The sequence below is a fragment of the Nyctibius grandis genome, chromosome 23 (assembly GCF_013368605.1).
Source record: "Nyctibius grandis isolate bNycGra1 chromosome 23, bNycGra1.pri, whole genome shotgun sequence".
Lineage (NCBI taxonomy): Eukaryota > Metazoa > Chordata > Aves > Nyctibiiformes > Nyctibiidae > Nyctibius > Nyctibius grandis.
The window spans coordinates 4,592,214-4,614,949 of record NC_090680.1 but is presented as its reverse complement, the minus strand read 5'-3'; the positions used below and the strand labels follow the sequence as shown (position 1 = coordinate 4,614,949).

At 40.0% G+C, this 22,736-nt stretch overlaps 1 protein-coding gene across 1 annotated transcript in view; it reads right to left on the bottom strand.

Moving 5' to 3' along the window:
- CFAP44 (cilia and flagella associated protein 44) overlaps positions 1-22,736 on the bottom strand; it is a 48,348-nt gene that overhangs the window by 23,913 nt on the left and 1,699 nt on the right. Inside the window, exons 2-15 of the mRNA XM_068417316.1 lie at positions 18,977-19,069; positions 17,849-18,026; positions 15,548-15,710; positions 14,429-14,531; positions 13,883-14,099; positions 12,219-12,333; positions 11,534-11,698; positions 10,438-10,593; positions 9,656-9,703; positions 8,496-8,595; positions 7,155-7,249; positions 4,361-4,570; positions 3,298-3,408; positions 585-737 (exon numbers count right to left, since the gene is read on the bottom strand). Of these exons, the coding sequence (XP_068273417.1) occupies positions 585-737; positions 3,298-3,408; positions 4,361-4,570; positions 7,155-7,249; positions 8,496-8,595; positions 9,656-9,703; positions 10,438-10,593; positions 11,534-11,698; positions 12,219-12,333; positions 13,883-14,099; positions 14,429-14,531; positions 15,548-15,710; positions 17,849-18,026; positions 18,977-19,069 (1,907 nt within the window). The remainder of the gene's footprint in view (positions 1-584; positions 738-3,297; positions 3,409-4,360; positions 4,571-7,154; positions 7,250-8,495; positions 8,596-9,655; positions 9,704-10,437; positions 10,594-11,533; positions 11,699-12,218; positions 12,334-13,882; positions 14,100-14,428; positions 14,532-15,547; positions 15,711-17,848; positions 18,027-18,976; positions 19,070-22,736) is intronic.

The window sequence follows — 22,736 nt, the reverse complement described above, 5'->3', positions numbered from 1 at the left end:
CTTTTTAATTTCACAAAATTAACCTTAGCTGAGAGCTGGCATAACTCTTTTCCTTTGGCCCCGCATATCTTCTAACATGCTAGATCTCATTCAGAAATAAAAACCATGCCTTTAAAGTTATTAGAACATTTTTTAAAAATCACAAATAAAACTGCTGAAAAAAAAAATGTTTCATGTTTGCCTCAAAGTGACCACATGGGTGTTTTATGACTGTTCAAAGGGATTTCCTACAGAGCTAAGATCAACCACAAGAAACATGCTTTTTCTGAAAACTACCAAAATGAAAATATGTTAAGAACTAACGTGCTATACTACCTTTCCCTTTCACTAATGATATCTTTTAATTCTAATCAAAATGCACATCATGCTTTCAGTGTGATGTATGTTCTATTTGAATAAACAAACAACAACTTGCAATTTCAAATGTTGAAACTCATCCACAAATGGACTGTAACTGGCCTTCCCCCCTTCAAGAAGCTTAGCAAAAATCCTATGATGCAATATAAGGACTAGAAACCTTTTTGGGTAGTTTTGTCCTCTGGCACATGAAGAAGATTAAATTCCTCCACAGGAGAGTTCTTTACCTTGATTCGGGATTTAATACTGTAAAAATGGAAGTACTGCGTCGGCAGGTTTTTTATTTGATAGGTGGACACTGTATCCTGTTCCTCAGGGACAGGGGCAGGAACCTGGAGAGCAAAGCCATTCTCACAAAGGATGAGCAGCGTGCTATTCGCCTGTACAAAACCACAAAAAATACAAGTATAGGGCAGAGGTATACATGGAATTGAGAGAAATGGGAAAAAGTTAGTCAGAAGATCCATAGGCACAAAGCCAAGTTCCAGCCAGGAGTCATTAACTCTAACTGTGCTCTTATTTAAATGGACATCAGAAACCAACGATCTTCTTTTATACTATGCATCCTAGGCAGAGCTAAGGAATTGAAGAAGTCCTTGCCATACACAAAACAGCTATCATTCTGATACTGTCTAGCTTGGAAGCAGCATGATGATATTTTGGGATTTTGGTTAAATTAGGGTGCCCTCTCCTTAGTGGCCTGTCTTTCCTGAACAGGACATAGCCATCCATGACCACATTCCAGTCATGCGAGGTGTCCCACCAAGTCTCTGTGATTGCCACTAGATCATAGCCCCCCGACCGAACATGGATTTCTAACTCCTCTTGTTTATTCCCCATGCTGCGTGCATTGGTGTACAGGCATGTCAGGGAGCGAGCTGAGCACACCGATTTCACCCCAGGGGGATGGGAGGCCTCCTGGTCTTCAACACTAGAGCGTTGCCCCAGTGGTGCAAGCCCAGCTACTACCCCATCCCCCTTCGAATCTAGTTTAAAGCTCTTCGAATGAGCCCTGCTAATTCCTGTCCCAGAACCCTTTTGCCCCTACGAGATAAACCTTTCCCGTGTATCACTGTCAGGTCTGGTGTCTTATAAAACCAGCCATTATCAAAGAAGCCAAAGCCCTACCTGTAGCACCAGTCTCGTAACCAGGCATTTATAGAGAGAATCCTACTATTCCATCCCATGTCATCACCCGAAAATGGAAGGAGGGAGGAGAAAACAACTTGTGCCCCAGACTCTTTCACCAACCGTCCTAGGGCCTTGTAGTCTTTCTTCATCCCCCTCAGACTACGGGATGCAGCTTCTTCCCCACCTGTCTGGAAGATCAGCAGGGGGTAGTAGTCTGTGGCCTTCACCAGGTTGGGGAGTTTCCTGGTGATATCCCTGATTCGGGCTCCAGGCAGGCTGCAGACCTCCCTGTGATGAGGGTCAGCTCTGCATATTGGGCCCTCAGTTCCCTTTAGGAAGGAGTCTCCAACCACTAAAACTCTTCTCTTCTTCCTTGTGGAAGAGGTTGCTATACGCCTGACAGGTTTTTCTGACTGTGATGAGACCTCTGACATAGGTTGCCTCTCTACCACATCCCCATTGGACTGGCTGTATTCCACCAGGGCCTCATATCTCTTTCTCAGAGGCACCTGGGGAGGCAAGGTAGGCAAGGTTTGAGTTTGAGTTTGTTCTTTGTTTGTTCGTTCTTTGCTGGTACCTGCCAGGTCCTTTAAAACGCAAAGTTAGGAAGAACAGACAAGGTAAGGGTAATAATGATGTAGTGTTTTGAGATTTTAAAAGGCAAATCTGTGTTTAGTTTCAATTTTTATGCAATCTGGAGAATAGAGAGAGGCTTATTTTATCTGACCCAGCACTAAAAAAGTGCAAAGGGGGCATATTAGAGTCGCTATGGGAACTTTAACTAGAAATCATATGGTTCTTATGTTTATAAAATCTCAGCCTTACAAACGCATTCATTAAATGTATAGTATTTAATCACCAAGGTGGGGGGTTGTTTTAAGAGAAAAAAAGTAGTGTAATGCTCAGATGTTTGTACTCTATGTTTAGTGTGTGTTCATATCTAGCAGTAGAGACCTGATACCGGTAGACAAAATTACTCAGAGGGAACCTAACATATCAAAGACATGATGGGTGCTTTTTTAGTAAGTAGGAGTACTTTATCCTCAAGGAAAGGATGCAAAATGCAACTGTCAGATCAAGTTCTGTCATTTCTGCAGCAAGATAGAGTTCATACCAGCAAGAGTTCTTTTGCCAATGCAGTTTTCATCAGTTCCCATGAACAAGCAATAATAGCTACACTTCACCACTGTGCACCAGTACAACGCATCTTGCTGGTCACTTTGTCAGCATCTAAATATAATGAACAACCTCCCTTCCAAAGAAGAATACTGGACCAACCAAAATTTCAGATGTTACCCTAACCTGATAAAACTTTTAAAATATTAGCAAGAATCTATTTAAATACATCACTGACCCACTTCAAACACAGTGTGTGAATTCCAAGAAGCACACAAAAGCTTTCTTAATGTCATTAAAAAGCTTTGCAAAAGCCTGTTTTAATATGGGCAAGAGGCACAGGCAATAATGCTCAGAAAACTTTTATCAAAGAGGACTAGGACCTTCCAAAATCTAAGGCACAGGCTTGTTTCTTCAAGGCAGGAACTCAAAAAGCTGAGCAAAATTTTATGGCTTGCATATGTTTTTGCTCAAAGCCCAAAATATGTCCAAAGTGACCGAACCAGAGATACAGCTACACAGAACCTGTCATTCTGAAACAGCATGAAGAACAAAGTAGCAAGACGTCTTTTGCATTGTCTATAGAGAACATGGCTAGGGTCATGGATCTTCATCTATTTTCACTGGAAGTTCTTTTCAAAATGACATTTTAATACTGTAGGGAATGAAAGAAAACAAACATGCATTACTCACGTGAGAAGGTGGAGACCACTGTAATGCCTGCACAGGCCCAGGGACACAGATGAATCCAATTGGCTCATATTCATCTTCAGGAGCAAAAAAGAAAACAGTTTTGTCTTTACTCTGAGAAAAAAAAAACAAAGATGATGACGGAATCAAAGTTGACCAAAAATTTGAAAGACTGTAAGTACTTTATGACATAAACACATACTTCAAACGTTTTGTGGCTCAACAGGGGGATTTACAAGTGCTTTGGAACTAAGAATTTGATTGCCATTATGATTACAGGGAGGAAATAAAAATCCTGCCCACCTTGCTCCAGGGCCCTGAGTGCACCCGTAGGCCTTAATTGCCCCGATGGGCCTCACCTGGCACCCCCAGCCATGTGCTTTCTGCCCATTGCCCCAGGAGCTCCTTTAAATCTCAGGCTCAGGCCTGATTTTTCAGAGAAGACAGCACAGGCTGATTTCCCCAGATAACAAGAAAATCCAGCACTGGTGCACAACATGACGCATGGCATCTTAAATCCTGCATTAAGTGAAATGCATGGCAATTCAGCTCAAGGAACGTGTAACTGCAAGTGCACTGATCATGGCTGAAGGCTAGCTTTTAAAAAGAGAGACTATGTTGACTGGAAATCATCTCAAAGACTAGCAGGCACACTGACAAACCAACTGGTCAATCCTGGTGCAAAGCCAAGCAGTGCTGGGTAGCAGCTGGAGTGCTGCCAAGGTGGTGTACAAACAGACTTGCTTTTACTAATTCCAAGATATTACTAAACTAATTCCAAAACCAAACAAATCCATCGTCAAAGCAGATTACAGTATTCACACTAAACAGTCCAGTAATTCACAAAATGAACTGTATAAATTGCACGGTTGCTTTCCTTCAGAAAACAAATGTGAGTGTAAAAAGATCCTTCTCTTTCCCCAGCACTGCAGAGAACTACAAGGAGCGATCAACAGCAGTAGCAGAAGTATAACAGTGTTGTCAGTAAACAAACTTTCCCTTATCTCTTTAAATAATCTCTATGTCTGTGGCTTAATAAAAAATAACCAAAAGAAGTGATACATACCCCTGTGGCAAGCACATCTCCATTGTGCTCATATGCTAAGGCTGTAACTGCAGCAGCATGAGGTTTGAAAACTTGTTTCAGATTTATCTCTGCATTCTCTGCATTGGTCTGTCCTGCAAGAACGGGCAGTCCTTTGGGATCATAAACTTCAATTATGCGGACAACACCATCTTCAAACCCCACAGCAATTAGACCTCCTTTAGGATTTACCTTTAAATGGAAGAATGAAGAAAAAAATCACAGTGTACATCTGGGAGCTTAGAATAAGAATCTGCAGCACATGCTCTGGTGTTGACCTGTAACTCATCTTACATGGAAGTGTTCCTAAAGCACAAAGAATGTTTCACACATGGGAAAATATTTATTCTCTCTAATACACTACCGTAAAGGAAGGGGGAGGACTGGGGGTTATTTTTTAGTTTGGATTTTTTTTTTTTACTGATAACATGCCATTGAGACTGGAAATGTTAATAAGGATGTGGTTCTAACATCTGAAGAAGAGGTAATTCATAGAATCATAGAATCATAGAATCATAGAATCGTTTGGGTTGGAAAGGACCTTTAAGATCATCGAGTCCAACCGTTAACCCAGCACTGCCAAGGCCACCACTAACACATATCCCTCAGCACTACATCTACACGGCTTTTAATTCATACTGATATACAAATATATCAGTAGCTTCTTCTTAAGGAGAAGAGTTGGAACTCAAAAAAGGAATTATTATATTACCCTGAATATAATATTGGGCATCGAATACGAGTATGATTTTTGAAGAGGTGAGGGCATAGACTTGGGTCTGGCTGACTCCACGTAAAGTACAGTTGTCAACAGGGACAGCTACTTGAGATGGAAAGAGGAGGCTATGGAGTCTTTACCATGGGCCCTGTAGGTAAGTCAATTGCTAACAATGTAGAGAGGTTTGAATTGTGAGAGAGAAGAGTTAGCAGAAACAGGCCCGTGTTTTAGCTGGATCTAGCTGGACTTGCAAATTTAGCTGATATTAGCCATACATGGTAGTGTCTTGAAGTGATTTACAAGCTCCAGACATGGCACAGATCAATATTAATGTACACCAAAAATGACACCAGAAGGAGAATTGCTGTGTAAACAGATGAGAGTGAATGGATAAGCTCTGTAAGCAATTGGCAAAAGTATGATCTTAGGTATGAAAAAGTTTACTGTTCAAAAGGGAGCTGGGAAGGTAACTGTCTTCCCAACATCTGGGGAGATCAGCCCATGATGTCTTATCTTAAAAAGCCGCTCTCGAATAAGCAGGTATACGATAGCATTGCTCAGTAAATGACCAAGAGGAGTCACTCATGGACCTCAAATTTATGGCTCTGCATTTGACTCCATTAATTCCGTAACTTTCCTCTACTAGGGAGCCAGCACTCCAGAGGTGGCCTCCCCAGGGCTGAGTAAAGAGGAAGGATCACCTCCCTCAACCAGCTGGTAACACCCTTCCTAATGCAGCCCTGGATGTTGTTGGACTTCTTTGGGTGCATTGCTGGCTCGTGGTCTGCTTGGTGTCCCCTAGGATCCAAGATGCTTCTCTGCAGAACTGCTTTCCAGCTGGTGTGTTCCCAGGCAGTACTGGTGCCTGGGGTTATTCCTACCCAGATGCAGGACTTCACATTTTCCCTTGTTGAATTTCATGAGATTCTCCTCAGCCCAATTCTCCAGCCTGTTCTCCAGCCTGGCAGCACAACCCTCTAGAGTACCAGCCACTCCTCTCAGTTTTGTATCATCTGCAAACCCGCTGAGGGTGCACTCTGTCAGTGTCAAGGCCGTTAATGAAGAATATTGGCACTGTAATGACCCCTAGTCATTTTCCCTTGGGCCCAGCCATTTAGGCAGTTTTAAATCCATGTCACTGTTCACTTACCTAACCTGTACGTTGCTAGCTTGCCTATGAGGATATTATGGTATACAGATGCTTCAAAGTATGTTGGATTAAATTTTCTTAAATTAATAGCACAGATTTTCAAATATGTTTGAGCACGTTAAGCTATGTGTAAGTATCTAATGGGATTTTAAATGCAGCTAGGTAGACTAAGTACCCTTGATTTCTCAGACTGTGTTTAGTACCAACTTTTGTGAAGCTGAACTGAGTCAGTTTTGTAATGCTGTACTATTTATTGTGGCAATCAGCTTCCTTCTTGAATGCATAGCTCATCACCTAACAGCATCCCTGAAAGTCTGCATGGCCAGAATTAGAGTTATAAAAGCACTGTCTCAGTGTTACCCTTGCCTTGGAGATTCAAGTAAGCACTTTCCTCCATAAATTTGCTTACAAGTAACCCACAGGCTTGCTATGTTTCCTCAAGAACATAATGAGACACTATTTTAATTAAAATTAGCAAATATGTCTAAATGTGATAGACTCCACACTCCACAAATGATCAGCTCTGGCAACAGTTTTTTATGATTCATCTCCAAATGTTTGTGGATTGTCTGGGCTGTCATTTCAAAACGTGTTAACTAACTCATGTTAATTGACAATTACTCTGCGTGGGTTAAATAGAAGCTGTTCATCTATAAACTAAGACTACTTCCTGGGACTGCACACTGAGTTCTGATTTTAAAATCTCAGGAAGACACAAAGTAGGATACCTGATAATCAACAATAAAGTCAAACTGCACACATACTATATACATACATACTACTGCAGTAAATTCCACCATGGCCTAAGAGTGACTTCTTTAAGGTCTTGTATTGTGAGCAACTTTCTTGATGCTGGCAGGCTCATAGGCCCCTTGTGAATTTTTGTTAATACACTAGCAAATACTCACAACACGAGGTGCCCACGTCAGTGCTGTTCCTCCTTGTTTAAACTTAATTTCACTCAGTTGACTGTTGCTGATGAAATCATAGATACGCACTGACCCTGTGTGGAAAGGAGACAGTAAGAACTTATTTCTTGCAACATCACTTACATTTTAAGATTTATGGAGAAATGTCTATTTCTTTAAAGCTGGATTGAAAGTTATTAATTTTTCTCTTTGAGTATCAAACGCCCATCTGGAAAGACATGACTGATGGTTACACAGTACCATGGCTAGGATGGTGTTCATGAACAAAACATAAGCTTTCTTCACTCTAACTTACAGGTTCCCAAGAGTTGTCAGGGCTGAGGGTTGTAACAAGGAGTCGCATGTTGACCACCATGTGTAATTTTCAAGTAATCACAGAACTGTGGCATACTGTAAGGAAAATCTGTACTGACAACATAGGAAACGATGATACGCTACTACTTGGAATTGAGTAGAGAGGAAAATATTTAAATGGGTAAAAATGGGAGATTGTCCAAAGAAAAAGCCATTTGCACCAGAGGTGAAATTTACATATTCATAGACACACATATTGGTCTGCATAAAATTCCATTCCAGCTGGCATATATCTTGTCATCTGCTCAACCAGGAGGAGTTTGTCTTCAGGCTAGAAGAGCATGTACATTGTATAACACAGACAAATGACTAGATACTGCTGACAAGAATCGAGTTAAAGACCTTGTAGCATTTTCTGAGAAGTGTAAATGACATTGCTAATGTTCTGGCCAGTGGTGGTTCTTTCAAAGCATGATAAAGCTAACTGTGAGAGGCCTAAATGGCAGTATTTACATAAGTTAAATAAATGTGTCTGTAATTACATGTTAGCTGTTGTTGAAAGCATGATAGCTATTGAATTTTCTAAGAAAGCCACAAATATTAATATTCACAATGACTTACACAATGCTAGAGATGTATGTAATTCCTTACAAAACAAAAATCCCAACACTTATCAGTCCAGAGCCTTGAATACAAGTGCTGTTATTCAAACCAAATGTCTCATCTTTTCAGCCGTTCCTTCAGAATGACCAGAATTTACAAAGCTTCCCATTAAAAACTTCTCTCATTGAAATCCCAGGCTCTTAAGATGAAGAAGCCTTAAGGCATTATTTCAAAACATTAATGATTTGTCTTAACTATTAAAGAACTGATCCCAGGAATAATAATTGTCTATAAAGTGACTTTTGACTTTTCAAGAGCAAATACACAACTTCAGTTCAAAACAGAATAGTTCCAAATGAAGCATCATTGCTCTTCAAAAACAATAATCACAGTGTTATGAGAGGAAAGGAATAGTGTACTTACGGTCAAGGGCAGTGGTGGCCAGAAGGTATGTAGTGGGAGAGACACTCATGGCTTCAATTCCTCCAGAATGAAAGGTACACAGGCACTCTGGATCACGGGTCTGCAGTGCAGAACAGAAGAACAAGAATTCTGCTACATTCTGGAGCTGCACTTACAAGGTATTACCAGCCATACATACCTACAGTGAACCTGAAAAATCCAGACAGGTGCTGTTCGTGTGAACAAAATTTGGCATGCATGAGGTAGCTATATGCAATTCCTTTTTTTTTAATTTAAATATTCATAAGAAGATCATGAGCAAAATTAGTGTACAAACATTAATTTAAAACTCCATCATTTTCTATGTGAAAATAAAGGGGAATGCCTTTCATTAAGTTTTTTAAGGCTTGGAATTAATATTTTCAACAAAGAGCTGTTGGTCTGCAGGCAAAGAAAATGCTCTCAGGCCTAGGGCTGACACTGCCTGGGAAATCATTTCATCATCCAAGGAATTCTAGGGTTTGCTATAAATTTTTTACATTAGTTTTTATAGTATGCTTTGTACATCTTTTATTTACCATAAAATTCTTGGAATATAATTTTACCTGTTGCCACAGAACTTTATTCCACTCAAAGGAATTGTTCCCATTTACTTTAATATGTTCAGGTGTAAAAATTCAATGCCCCCATTTTAACTGTGTCATCTATTTCTCTATCAAAAACCTCTCCAGCAGTAACACTAGTAATCAGTAGGATAAAACATGTGAAGTGCATTTCATCTTCTCCTTGTCTTTCCTAGTTCTTTATGTCATTTAGAGACAACAGTGAGGATTGTTTCAAACACCTATCTAGATAGGATATATCCATACTCCTTGAACTCATTTCCTGCAGCCATGCAATTACCAGTTTATGAGAATAAAACTCCTTTAAGGTAACTTGAATTTTGCAGCTAAAATTTCAGGAATAAAAAAATCAAATTACTTTCGATAATCCTGCACAAAAATTATAATCGATAACATTACGGAAATAAATTTTAAGGAAAAAAAAAATCTGTTTCAATGCTAAAAGTTTCAACTGTTCAGCTTCATAAAACACAAACTTCATTGCAGATGCATCCAGTATAGTTAATGAAGTTATTGGAAAGGAATTGAAGAAATCAGAAGAAAGAAAAACAGATTTACCATATTTGAAAAAGTCAAATCCAGCTTCCAGATTGCTCCATTAGCATCCTGAAGAAGAAAAATCAAAACATGCAACTTGAACATTTTCAAACTCAATTTGGAAATAAAACCACCCATGGTTACTCCTTAAAAATTCCTTAATGATTACCACTGTGAAACTGAAATGACTGAATGTGGTGATGTTGGTCCTATCAGTCCTATCCATCAGTCCAGGATAACAGAACTTGGACAATACCTTTTGATATTCTCCTACTCTTATACAGTTCTATCTCTGAAAGCCAGTCTCACATGTTACTGTACACTAAAAATACAGAATAGAGTAGCATAGAATAGAGAAGAAGAGTAGAGTAGGATAGAGTAGAGTAGGATAGAGTAGAGTAGGATAAGATAGAATAGAATAGAATAGAATAGAATAGAATAGAATAGAATAGAATAGAATAGAACAGAACAAGTTCAAAGGAACCTACAATGATCATCTAGTCCAACTGCCTGACCACTTCAGGGCTGACCAAAAGATAAAGCATATTATTAAGGGCATTGTCCAAATGCCTCTTAAACACTGACGGGCTTGGGGCATCAACCACTCTCTAGGAAGCCTGTTCCAGTGCTTAAAAGAAGATTATATATATGAGATAAGAAGATTATATATATATATCCAGAAGAAGACTGAATTCTACCAAAAAGAAACAAACTAATTTGTAATGGACTCCTGCTGTTGCTTAACATCACCTCCCTCAGTCTGTGTTTCTCCACAGAGGTGTATGTACTTGAGTGTATCTTACCTGAGCATACCAAACAGGCTGTCCACAGTCATGAACCTTTGACATGAAACTCAGGCTGACATTCCTCCCAACATGAAGTTCATTCATAGGCTCCACCTCCAGTAACCCTGTGTCATCCACAGAATCAGCAGCATCTATTGTCTCAAAGTTCCACACCTTCGTGGCATTGGAAGCACAAAAAAAAAATGGGGTTTTATAAGGCCAGGTTATGTTTTCATTAATGTAACACACGATTAATATGGAAATTCGAAATTCTAAGAAACCAGAGGAGTGTAGATTCTACAGGTAGAGTATGAAACCTGTCACATCAGCCCATTTTCCTAATGGGATAATATCAATTTATAAAACACAACAACAAAACAAAACAAAAAAAAAATCACAGGGTGTTTGAAAACCTCCACATCTGTTGATTATCTGGGTCTTTCACACACCAGCAGAAGACACTTCTTGTCTTTCCTTAAAGAGCAGGCAAACAAGATTACAAAATCATTGGTGACTGGCAGGTGAGGTCAGAAATTAGTGGTATGGATAAAGAAAACGTTTTGACCTTAATTTATAGAATTATATGTTAACTTCAGGATGCCCAATGTCTTTTCTTTTAACTGTTCCTCTATTTCAGCACATGTATCTCTAAGATACTAGTTAATTTCTATGTCATTTTAACATTAATAATCTAAGCATTCAAATAATCAGAAAATTAATTTCAAATATTGCCATAGTTTATCCTTTGAAATAACACCAAATGTATTAATAGGCCTGAAAATTATAAAGATTAACCAAAACTACACATGGAAAAAATTTCGTTAGAATGCAGGCAAGACCAAAGCTTTTAGAGAATCACTGAAAATTATTTTGATTTATTAGAGTAAAAGGTGATTACTGGTATTAAACAGAGAACATTGTGTGAACACTATCTGATTCAAGCATATACACTGTGGAGATGTGCTCTTATTCTGTCTGTTCTAAAAATTCATTCTCAGAAAGCAACTGTACTATAAATTGCCTCCATAAATAAGCTCTGATAAAGAAAATACGTGACATTTACCTGCTGACCACAAATTTGCACACTTAAAGGCAGAGTAGAAGAACAACTCACCCGAATGAAGCCATCTTTTCCAACAGTGACAAGTTCTCCTTCATCCAGAACTAACTGGCTGACAGGGCCACCGTGACAGGGCTTGTGTCCAGATCGACAGAGCTCTACCTTAATGAGGCCCCCTTCCCAAAGCAGCAAGTTGCCCCACTCAGTCCCTGAGATAACCTTCAAGGCAAATGAAGAGAAGCACATAAGCACCTGTACTTAACCATGCAGAAATACTGGCAAGAATCTGGAATGTGGTTAACATTTGTGGCTTCCTTCCAAGAAAGCATTAAACTGATAGCAATGTACAGATCTTTGCAGGAGGAGGCATAAAGGGTGAGAAGATTCAACTTTTTACCAATGTGACATAATTTACACACACTGAAATTGTTAAAGATTAGGGCTAACAGTCTTCGTATTTCTTTACACTAACGTTTTCACCACCCCGCTAGAGGACCCTCAGCTCTAAGCCAACAGGGATCTTTTGCCTGGGAATTACAATACTAAATGTGCTTTTTAATTATTACAAAGCAAGCCAGGTTCTTGGCAAATTAATGTCAATATTAGCTTATCAGAGCAGTGCATTGAGTGTCTAATTCAAATCATTTCGAAGCAAATAGTAACTCTCCAACTTACTCAGTAGACTTTATATCAAAACCTGAGAGGGAATATAAAATCAATTAAACATTTTCTTACTTACCTTCCCATCAGGCAGCTGCACATAACCTATAATGTCGGTCACTGCTGTTTTTCCAAACCTGCCTAAAGCTCCTTGTAACTTGAGACCAGTGAACGTAAGAGCCATCTTCCAGAACCTGAATATAGAAAAAACATCACTCTGAGACAAGATTTCCTAAATGCACTCTTCAGTCCCTCTCAGACATAGTAATAATCTTGCCAGGGATACCTCTGAGGTAAGGGCTGTTCATTTATTACTCTTTTTCACAGGAGACGTTGGGTTTTTCTTTTTAAAATGAGATAAAGCTTTGTAACTACACAACCATTTCCCTATATTACCCCTACGAAAAAGCTAGGAAAAGGATTTGGAATGGGCAGAATGAAGATTAAACTACTTTTTAAAATTAATAAGTATAAAATGCATGGCTACATCTTTCCAGCTACAACCAATACACATCATTAGGGATACCTATTTTACTCTTGCTGTCTTCAGTGTATGATGCTCAACTTTGTAAATCCAAGGGACTAAGGTCTTTACTGAATTTCAGCCAAGTACCCCCAGGGACTTGAGCTTGACTATAAAATCTCCCTGAGCCAAACGTTTTATCCTAGGCCTTTAGAGCTATTTCTATTTGATCATTATAATTTTAGCAGTATAAAACATAACTTGAAATTACTGCATTACGGAAAAATTGCAATTAGGGATGGTTCACTGTGTGTGCAGGAGACATGACATTCAAGACAGGTGGTGAAAATTGTAATTTGAGACCACATTTGGGTGAACGGTCATGTTTATCATGTTATAAAAGCTATGTCAGAGTTTATTCATAGTATTTTAGCTGAAAAGAAAGCTTATAAGAGATTTTGTTTTGTCAGATTTCCATAAATAATGTATTCTAAACCACATTTGTTCTGGGTCTAAATAAGCCCTTTGCTATTTCAGACCCACCTTGCAACCAAACTGTAGAGCAAATCTCAGATTTTTATCTGATTCCTCTGTTGAAATTCAAAGAAACTTCAGATGTGTTATAGTTTTAAAGGTATAATTTCTATTACAATAGCATCCAAGTCATATCTTAAGTCTCTGCTGTATTAACATCGAACACTGGATAAATACAGAACACAAAGCAAACCCCTGTCCCAAAGAGCTTAAAGTTGTGGTTTATTTTTTATTACAAAAGGATCCATCAACTTAGCAGAGAAGGGAGTGTATGGAAGCATATCTTTTGTAAGGCTTCCTTGCAGGCTTTTGGTGGTATCAGAGGGTTTCTGATCCATGACTTGGCAACCAGTTCTAATGGTTGCCCAAACAGCAGACGAGTTCAAGAAATCAAAGGTAGAAAGCCCAGAAGGCATAGGCAGCATATATGCTATGTTACCAGCTAGAAGACATGTATATATAAATATTTTTTATTAGTTCTCCCCAGTGCTTGTTGAAATTACAAGAATGGAACCAGTGGTACTGACATTCAACATCAAGCATCATCTTTTTTGCACAGCAAAGGTGTGAAAAGACTTGGCTGATTGGATGAAGGACTTGAAATTTCTCATTTTTCTAATTGTAATGGCCAGGTAAAATAACATTCCTCGTTGGTCCATGTTTGCTCATGATATATTCCTGTTAGTCACCTTCTACATATTATGACTTTAGAGGTGATATGTATTAATCCTAATCAGTAAACCTACCTAATGTGTCCTGCTCCAGATGTAGTTAGTTGCTCTTCATTATCAGCAGAAAATGTGACCTTGTAAACATCCTGTGAAAAAGCTTTTGACCTCAACATAATCTTTTCTTGTTTCCAGTCCCAGATAGTCAGCATGTAGTCAGGGCTGCTCCCAACACTGGCCAGCAAAGTGCCAGCATCGTTGAAATCACCAAAAACATAGGCTTTCTCTGTTCCACCTGAAGAAACATATAAGCCCCAATACACACACACACACACACAAGGAAAAGAGGAAGAAACAATAGCAAATCTACTTAGAAGGAGCTCAACTTTCACTGCAATTATTTTTTTCACTAGGTAATATCTCTCAGTTGGCTATTTCTACTAAATGCAAGTTTCCTCCCATACAATAATGAAAAAGCTCGAAACCAGTGTTTTCTATTTTGCTGTGAAGGATCAAAAGGTTGTATTTCTGTCTAAACTTCTAAAGTGACCCACTACTCCATCTGCTGGGATCTATAAACACTGGCCCATTTCTGCAAAATGAAAATAGAACTTTTTACACTACCTCGCAGTATTCTGTAGGGCCTCAGTGAAGGAAAATCATAGATGATGAGGTCTGGCTTCTTTCCTTTTTCTCCCACTGCAAAGTAGTGCTTAGTAGGGTGTCCCTTGAAAAAGCAAAAGTCCCGTTGCATGCTGTAATGATATCTTTATCTCTATCCTGCTAGTTATTAAGTTATTGTATTTATTCACTCATTAGTCAAAAGATACTGCCACAAATACTAGGTTGCGTTTTTCTGGGTGTTTATTCTGAACAACTGTGAAACTATTGCTCAATATCAGAATGATGCACGCAAAATACTAAAATCATTATGCACACAAAAGGGTACATTGTACATATAATGCAGAACCATGACAAACTGTGAAATAATTTGCTTTATCATGCACTCTTTTACTATTCCTACCTCACTCAACCCACTAGCTGATCTTTCCTGAGCAGCATTTATGTCAGCAGCCATCTACTTCAGCAGACAGCTGCAGAAAAGCCATCCTGAATGACATTGTTCTGAAGAGATAAAGATGTACCACAATTCCCCAGAAAAGGCTGCTTACAATGGAGCTGAACAGTCTGAGGCTGGTATTCTGAAAGCCTTGCTCATGTGGAATACAAGTGAGAGATGGCAGAGCCCTTCGCAGGATAAGGTGCTTCAAATCCAGAGGAAGCATTTGAGAGTCTGAGCTCTTTGTAGGAGCTTACTAGAGTGAAACCAGATACTTTTTCTCTTCATTTACCCAGGAACTTGATTTTCTAAATTTTAACTGCAAGCAAAACACTATATTACTATCAGCTGTGACTAGGAGAGATGAGTGTTCCAAAAAAAAAGTCAATATGAGATAAAATATTTATATAACAATGTAATAGTTCTAAAAATTAATTCCAGCTGGCACCCGTTGGTCCTTTACAGTACCTGAGCCTGAGACTTAGGTATGCAGATATTTGTCCTCTGCTGATTATGTTGACAGGCTGAGGAGCCCACTCTGCATGGTCCACACATCCCCCCAGTCAATACCATACCTTCTTCATATGCACATGCAGCTGTAGAAATCTCCCACCAGGCAACCAAGTGAACATTTTGCTTCTAGAAAGTGACTAACACCTTAAAACACAAAACAAAGGCCATACCGTGATAAACCCAATTCCACCACCACTGCTGCTCCGGAGGTAACGTTGAGATTTAGTTTTCAGGTCCAGGAGCACCACTTGGTTGCCTGCTATATACAGCAGTGTTTGGCTATCCATGAGCAGCAGGTTTACACTTCTGGTGCAGTCATATCCAAAAGAATGTCTGGGAACAGTTCAATAAGGAAAAGCTTTGACACTGGCTTTCTAGAAAAGTTTACTAAGTGGATAGAAACACGTAAACCACAACTGAAATGGGAATACTGGATCTGGTGACTAAAAGCCTGATGGTAGGAGATAGTTATGTTCAGTATATAGTGAGGGTAAAACACATCAAGCCTCTATAACTGAGGGGAAGGTATGAGTGAAGACCTTCTAAAGTTCATATTCCATCCTTTCATCTCCGCTGGATCCTTTGGGGTTGCAAGGAATTCATATTCTATCAGTGTTCTCTTTTCAAACAAAATGTAAGAGATGTGCACCAGATGAGTAGGAACTGTTCTAGACAAGAGATCAAACCAAGGAAGTGCTCAAGCTCACTTAAGTGTTTACAGGCAGATGTAGAGAAGGGAAAATCCAGTCTTCAATAGCAACTTGACTGTGTCCGCAGAGAAAACCACCAGCATTTCTGAAAGTCACATATCACATCCTACTTGACCACATCTAGCAAAGGACTTATTGTAGCTCTTTATTGATGGGCATCAATTCCCTCATTCTACAGTTTAGAACTTCTGAGCACCAGGTGTAGTGGGTTGACCTTGGCTGGACGCCAGGTGCCCACCAAGCCGCTCTACCACTCCCCCTCCTCAGCTGGACAGGGGAGAGAAAAAGTAACAACAGGCTCATGAGTCAAGATAAGCACAGGGAGATCACTCAGCAGCTACTGTCACAGGTAAAACAGACTCGACGTGGAGAAATTAATTTAATTTATTGCCTATTGGAAGTCAGAGTAGGGTAATGAGAAATAAAACCCAAATCTTAAAACACTTCCCCCCACCTCTCCCTTCTTCCCAGGCTCAACTTCACTCCGGATTTCTCTGCCTCTTCCCCACTAGCTGTGCAGGGATACAGGGAATGGGGGTTGTCGTCAGTTCATCACATGTTGTTTCTGAAGCTCCTTCCTCCTCAAGGGGAGGACTTCTCATGCCCTTACCCTGCTCCAGTGTGGGGTCCCTCCCATGAGAAACAGTCCTTCATGAACTTCCCCAACGTGAGTCCTTTCCATGGTCTGCAGCTCTTCACAAACTGCTCCAGCGTGGGTCCCTTCCATGGGCTGCAGTCCTTCAGGGACAGACTGCTCCAGCGTGGGTCCACCATGGGGTCACAAGTCCTGCCAGCAAATCTGCTCCAGTGTGGGCTGCTCTCTGCAGGGTCACAGGTCCTGCCAGGAGCCTGCTCCAGCACAGGCCTCCCACGGGGTCACAGCATCCACCTGCTGTGGCGTGGGGTCCTCCACAGGCTGCAGGTGGATGTCTGCTCCACCATTAACCTCCACGGGCTGCAGGGGGACAGCCTGTCTCACCATGGTCTTCACCAAGGGCTGCAGGGGAATCTCTGCTCTGGTGCCTGGAGCACCTCCTCCCCTCCTTCTTCACTGACCTTGGTGTCTGCAGAGTTGTTGCTCTCAGGTATTCTCACTCTTCTCTCTGCTGCTGTTGTTGCCCAGCAATTTTTTTCCCTCCTTCTTAAATGTCTTACCACAGAGGAGCTACCACTGTCGCTGACTGGCTCAGCTTTGGCCAGTGGCGAGTCTGTCTTGGAGCCAGCTGGCACTGGGTCTATCGGACATAGGGGAAGCTTCTAGCAGCTTCTCACAGAAGCCACCCCTGTAGCCCTGCCCCACGCTACCAAAACCTTGCCACGCACACCCAATACACCAGGCTACAAATCTACCTGGTTTCTTCCTCACTTGTCCCTTAGCAGTTCTGTGAGGAAGCATGAGGTACACAGCTGCTCCTTCTCCTAGGGGAACATCACTGTGGCGATACAGAAAGGGAGAGCTTTGCAGGGGATATTCTTACGCTAGTCTTCGGCCTGGTCACATTAACTTGGCCATGATCTAGTTCTACAAGAGTACTTATGACAGTAAGCATTATGCCCAATAAGAAATGTTTATGAGGTCAAGACAACATTTAAGATTACATTCACCCAGAACCACAACTGGTCAGGATTCTTATCTGTGTCTGAACCAAAGGTATCCCACTAATGCCACATAGCCTACTCCAAATTAGACAAGTACAATTTTAAGAACATATATTAAATATCCTTAGATTTAAATTTGCACCACCTCAACAGAAAGGATACTTAAGAGTAAGAAGGTTAATTGGTATCCCAGAGTCTTCAGTGACAACTGGCCGTGAATATATATCTTCATAGTTATAGAAGAAAGTTTCCGAGATTTTCTTTTCTATCTTCTCAGGCTCTTTTTGTGCCTCCAAGGGTACTTCACTATTATCTTGCTCTTCCAAATTGCCTTCTGCATCTCAGAAGTGGGAACATAAAAGAAGTTTATATTCACCATGAATTTTAGGCTCCTTGCTGATATTTGCACCTAGCTGCAAAAGGGAAGGATTCACACATTCCTTGTCTCCTTCAACAGAGTAACAGGCATTCCATAGCTCAGGACAGGGGTACCATGTCTGAGTGACAACTTCTCCTGGAACAGTCTGCAACAGTCTGTAACAAGTGCTCCCTCAGGCTTTTAAAAACTTCACTGTGAACATTCAAAACTGAAGAATTTAAAGAAGAAAAATTTTGAGACTGTTTTAAAAACATTGATTTTAGAACTCATGACCTACCAAAGTAGTTCAGTTCAGCTTTGCTTGGTGTTCAGGTCTCAGCTTTAGAAACCAAATAAAGTTTAAAGTGTCTCTCTTCTATTTATTTAAAGTTTATAAGTCTTCTATTTAAAGTTTATAAGTATCTCTCTTCAGCTATTGAACGCACATCTTTATACAAAACAATTAGTAAAAATACATACAACAGATCACCAGAAGACACCATTGTCCTCAACAAGGCATACTGCTAATGTGTGACCCAGTGCAGTTCTTTGCTGGATTGCAATACAGAATACTGTCAACTTGACTTCCAACTAGTCATAAGCACTTGCTAAAAGTACTTTTCAGTTTGGTACCTCAGATCAAATCCCCATTACCTATTTTGTAAGCTTTTAACCTTGTCTTGATTTTTTTCTCTCCTAGGTGTTCTATGAAACACAACCAACAAAGGGGTCAGAGACCAGCCATGGCAAAGAGCAAAATGAAGTACACAAGGTAAGCCAACTGAAAGGGAGCAGAGAAACTCAGTCACTGTGACTTGATGGCACTGGTCTGAGATGCTGTTCATAACAAGAACAGAGAAAAAAAGAAAACTAGAAAGTAGTGGGGTTTTTAAGGTCGTGCCAACATCTCCTCAGTGGAAAGCAGTACTTACCAACGCTCTCAGTGTCTGATTCTACTTGCTCCACTTCTTCCTCCTGCTCCTCTGCAGTTGGTGATTCCGTTGGAAGACTAGTTTTGCTTTCTTCTGCAAAGGACAATTGGGATTACTCTCTTAGGTATGAATTCCTTTGACTAATTTGCTCGTACATGCCATGTTAAATAAACACATAGTTCTGTAATAGTAAAAAAAATTCCTTCTGTCCAACAATAGACTTCCTGCTGTTTAGCATTAAGTGTAGGGAGAAGTTTGCTTCCAAAAAAACATATTTTAAAACTTAGGTGAAGGGAAGAAACACATCCTATAACAGGAAAAAGGTATAATAGGAAGATCAAATAAATGCCAAAAGTAATGTGCCAATATAAGCATCAAAAATCCTTCCAAAGTTCCACAGGAGACTCACTAGTGGATTTTGCTATCCGTGCTACCTAGTTCTAGTGTGTTAGATGACACGCAGAACATCTGAAATAGACACTGGACAGGCATTTCAAGATTAAAAAGGTGTTAAAGAGAGAAATACAGGTCTCTGACTGAAATAAACTGTTGGAGTTAATGAATTTGTTGCAGTACTAGCTACAGAGACAGGTCTCAGCAGCAGCAAAAATTTTCAGGGGAGAGACTTTGTGGGCTGAGGGACAGTGGGAACTGCAGACAGCAGTGGTCAGCCCAGAACTTCACTGGAAGGGGTCATCTTTGACCAGAGTCAAAATGAAATTTGGCAACACCAAGAGCAGCAACTGAAGATGAAGACGTACTGGTAAGGAAGGGGTGAGTGGTGGGAGAAGCCAGAAGCTACTGTAGGTTCAGTATTGAAATCACTATCTAATGGTGGGAAATACTCACGGACACCACTGTGATCTGCCTGTGCACCTTCGCCTGGTTTCTCATTGGCTCCCTCCTGTTCCCTTGGAAGAGATGGCATGTCTTCTTCACCTGGTGGTGGTGAACAGGAACTTTTAGTATTTTTTCCTTCATCTGCCATTTAGACCATTTTCATTTCCTCTCAAATGTTTTGAGATTCCCATAGATGACATCTGTGTTCTGCCTGTACATAACAAATATGGATATCTCAAAGACATCCTAATTTGTAGGGTGAATTCATTGGTTCAGGTTTTAGGACTCCAGGCGCTGTGTACATTGCTATAGAAAGACTAAATATTGCATAACAGGGGAAGCTGAAGACAGATTTACATGTTTTGGGCTTCTCCTTAATATACTGGGGGGAAATTTGTTTTCGAGACAACAAGGCTATTCCTCCACCTTTCTGGTGGACTTCACAAAAATATCAGGAGATAGACATTCTGAGACCATCTAATATCTTGATGGAGAAGCAGGAGAGATTAATCTTTAAGAAAAAGAACTTTCTTCAAAACATTCTATATTCATGGAGAGTGAATTAATAAAATTAACACAATTTGAAGAACTTTAAACAGCTTAACTAACACCTCCCAGCAATTTTTCAGCTTTCAGACTATCATTTTCAGAGTGCTACAATTTCACTAGTTAGCATTGTCTTCTGGAGTGGAAAAGATCCAATTTTTTTTTCATATAAAAAACAAACACATTGATCATTTATACAAACACCTCTGAAAGAAGCAAAAAAGCACAAGCATTACTCTTATTCTAAATTTGTTCTGATTTCAGACATGGTCTCAATTTCCAAATGAAACACCTTAAAATGAACATTGGAGCAATTTTGTACAAATACTACAGCTATAAAATACTATCAGAAATCAGAAAATTCAGAAGTTGACTATAAAAAACCCTAAATATTCAGAATGACAAATACAGGCAGGATGCAAATGAATCTCTTTTTATGTGTAAGCCTGACTTTCATACCAAGAAAAAGTCCCTAAAAAATGCATGTTCTGTTTCTGGCTTTGGGACAGAATCCATTTGGGAAAAGATCTTTTGAGGCATTTCAGACTTTTCAGGTATTTCGGAAAAGGCAAAGTGTCCAAGCATAATGCTATCCACCAGAAGGACAGTGAGGGCAAAGAAATAGTAGACATGTCTGGTGAGGCCGCATCTGGAGTATTGTGTCCAGTTCTGGGCCCCTCAGTTCAAGAAGGACAGGGAACTGCTAGAGAGAGTCCAGCACAGAGCCACGAAGATGATTAAGGGAGTGGAACATCTCCCTTCTGAGGAGAGGCTGAGGGAGCTGGGTCTCTTTAGCTTAGAGAAGAGGAGACTGAGGGGTGACCTCATTAATGTTTATAAATATGTAAAGGGCAAGTGTCAAGAGGATGGAGCCAGGCTCTTCTCAGTGACATCCCTTGACAGGACAAGGGGCAATGGGTGCAAGCTGGAGCACAGGAGGTTCCACTTAAATTTGAGGAAAAACTTCTTTACTGTAAGGGTGACTGAACACTGGCACAGGCTGCCCAGAGAGGTTGTGGAGTCTCCTTCTCTGGAGACATTCAAAACCCGCCTGGACGCGTTCCTGTGTGATATGGTCTAGGCAATCCTGCCCCGGCAGGGGGATTGGACTAGATGATCTTTCGAGGTCCCTTCCAATCCCTGACATTCTGTGATTCTGTGATTCTGTGATTCTGTCATTCTTGTCATTATATAGTCAACCTGCCCTACTCAATCTTCATCCAAAGATTCTGAGTCTCTGCCAGAGTCTGACTTCCCTGCACAATTTCATTTAAGAATTAAAATGAGCTTTTATCCCTCAGGAGTGCTGAGAAAAACTTGAAAATAGACATGCAGAAAGTTTTACATTCAGAAAACAAATCAAAAGAAAACAATTGCAATATATCCCAATATATTTAAATGAAATTCATGAGGTTTTAATGGGGTAACAGAACTGATATCACTAAAGTTGAAGAAATAGTTACAGACTGGCTGCATAAATATATAGTGGAGTGTTCAGAGACCTGAATTCTATTTCCAAACCCAGTAATGACGTGTACAATTTGTATCAGCCATTTCACCTCTGGCTGTCTCAGTTCTCTCTTGTGAAAAATGAGATAATAATACTTACCCATCTTAGCAAAGTGTTTTGATATCCATAGAGAAAAGTGCTATAAAATTTCAAATTATTGTAACTAATTAGCAATCATTTATCTTCTAAAAATTAAGACTATCATCGTTTTCATTATAAATTAATTCCTATCTGGAAAATGCTTTAGGCTGAAAGAGGGTATGAACATTTCCACCTGCGTTGATGTCTGGGTTCTAGTTAAAGAAAACTATTGCAATGTTCACTGTGCATATAACTGTAATGGCGTTAAGCGCTGTGCCAAAACAAATTCTGAATTTAAAGACTCTGAGGAGGCTCAAGGGGGGGACACAGCTACTTTGGTTGCAGATTCTGGGTTTCACTGGTTGACTGATCCAGAAAACTTTTGTGTAGGTTCACTGTGACAAAGCTATGTATCTCTCTGAATGCTGATTTTCTTTTCCTGTATATTTTTTTGAGGCAGTTTTCCTAAATAAGCTAGAATTAAGGCTTTTGATACTGAAAACTGAGATAGTGGCAAGTAAAACTGGTGTGAAGTGGGAAAAAAACCCAAGTTGGCAACCAGACATTTTTACCAACCCTAATTATACACTATGCCTGACCAGGACAGTATTATTTTTTTTTTCCCTAGTCCTAGTAATTCAAGATACTGACTTCAAACACTATACAGATCCACATCAGTTCCACCATTTAGCTTTCTAAGAACTCACTCAGGAGTGAATTCAGGTTTTCTTTGTTTCAGTGGCTAGTGCTATAAGCCTTGAATTTCAGCAAATCTCCATTTTC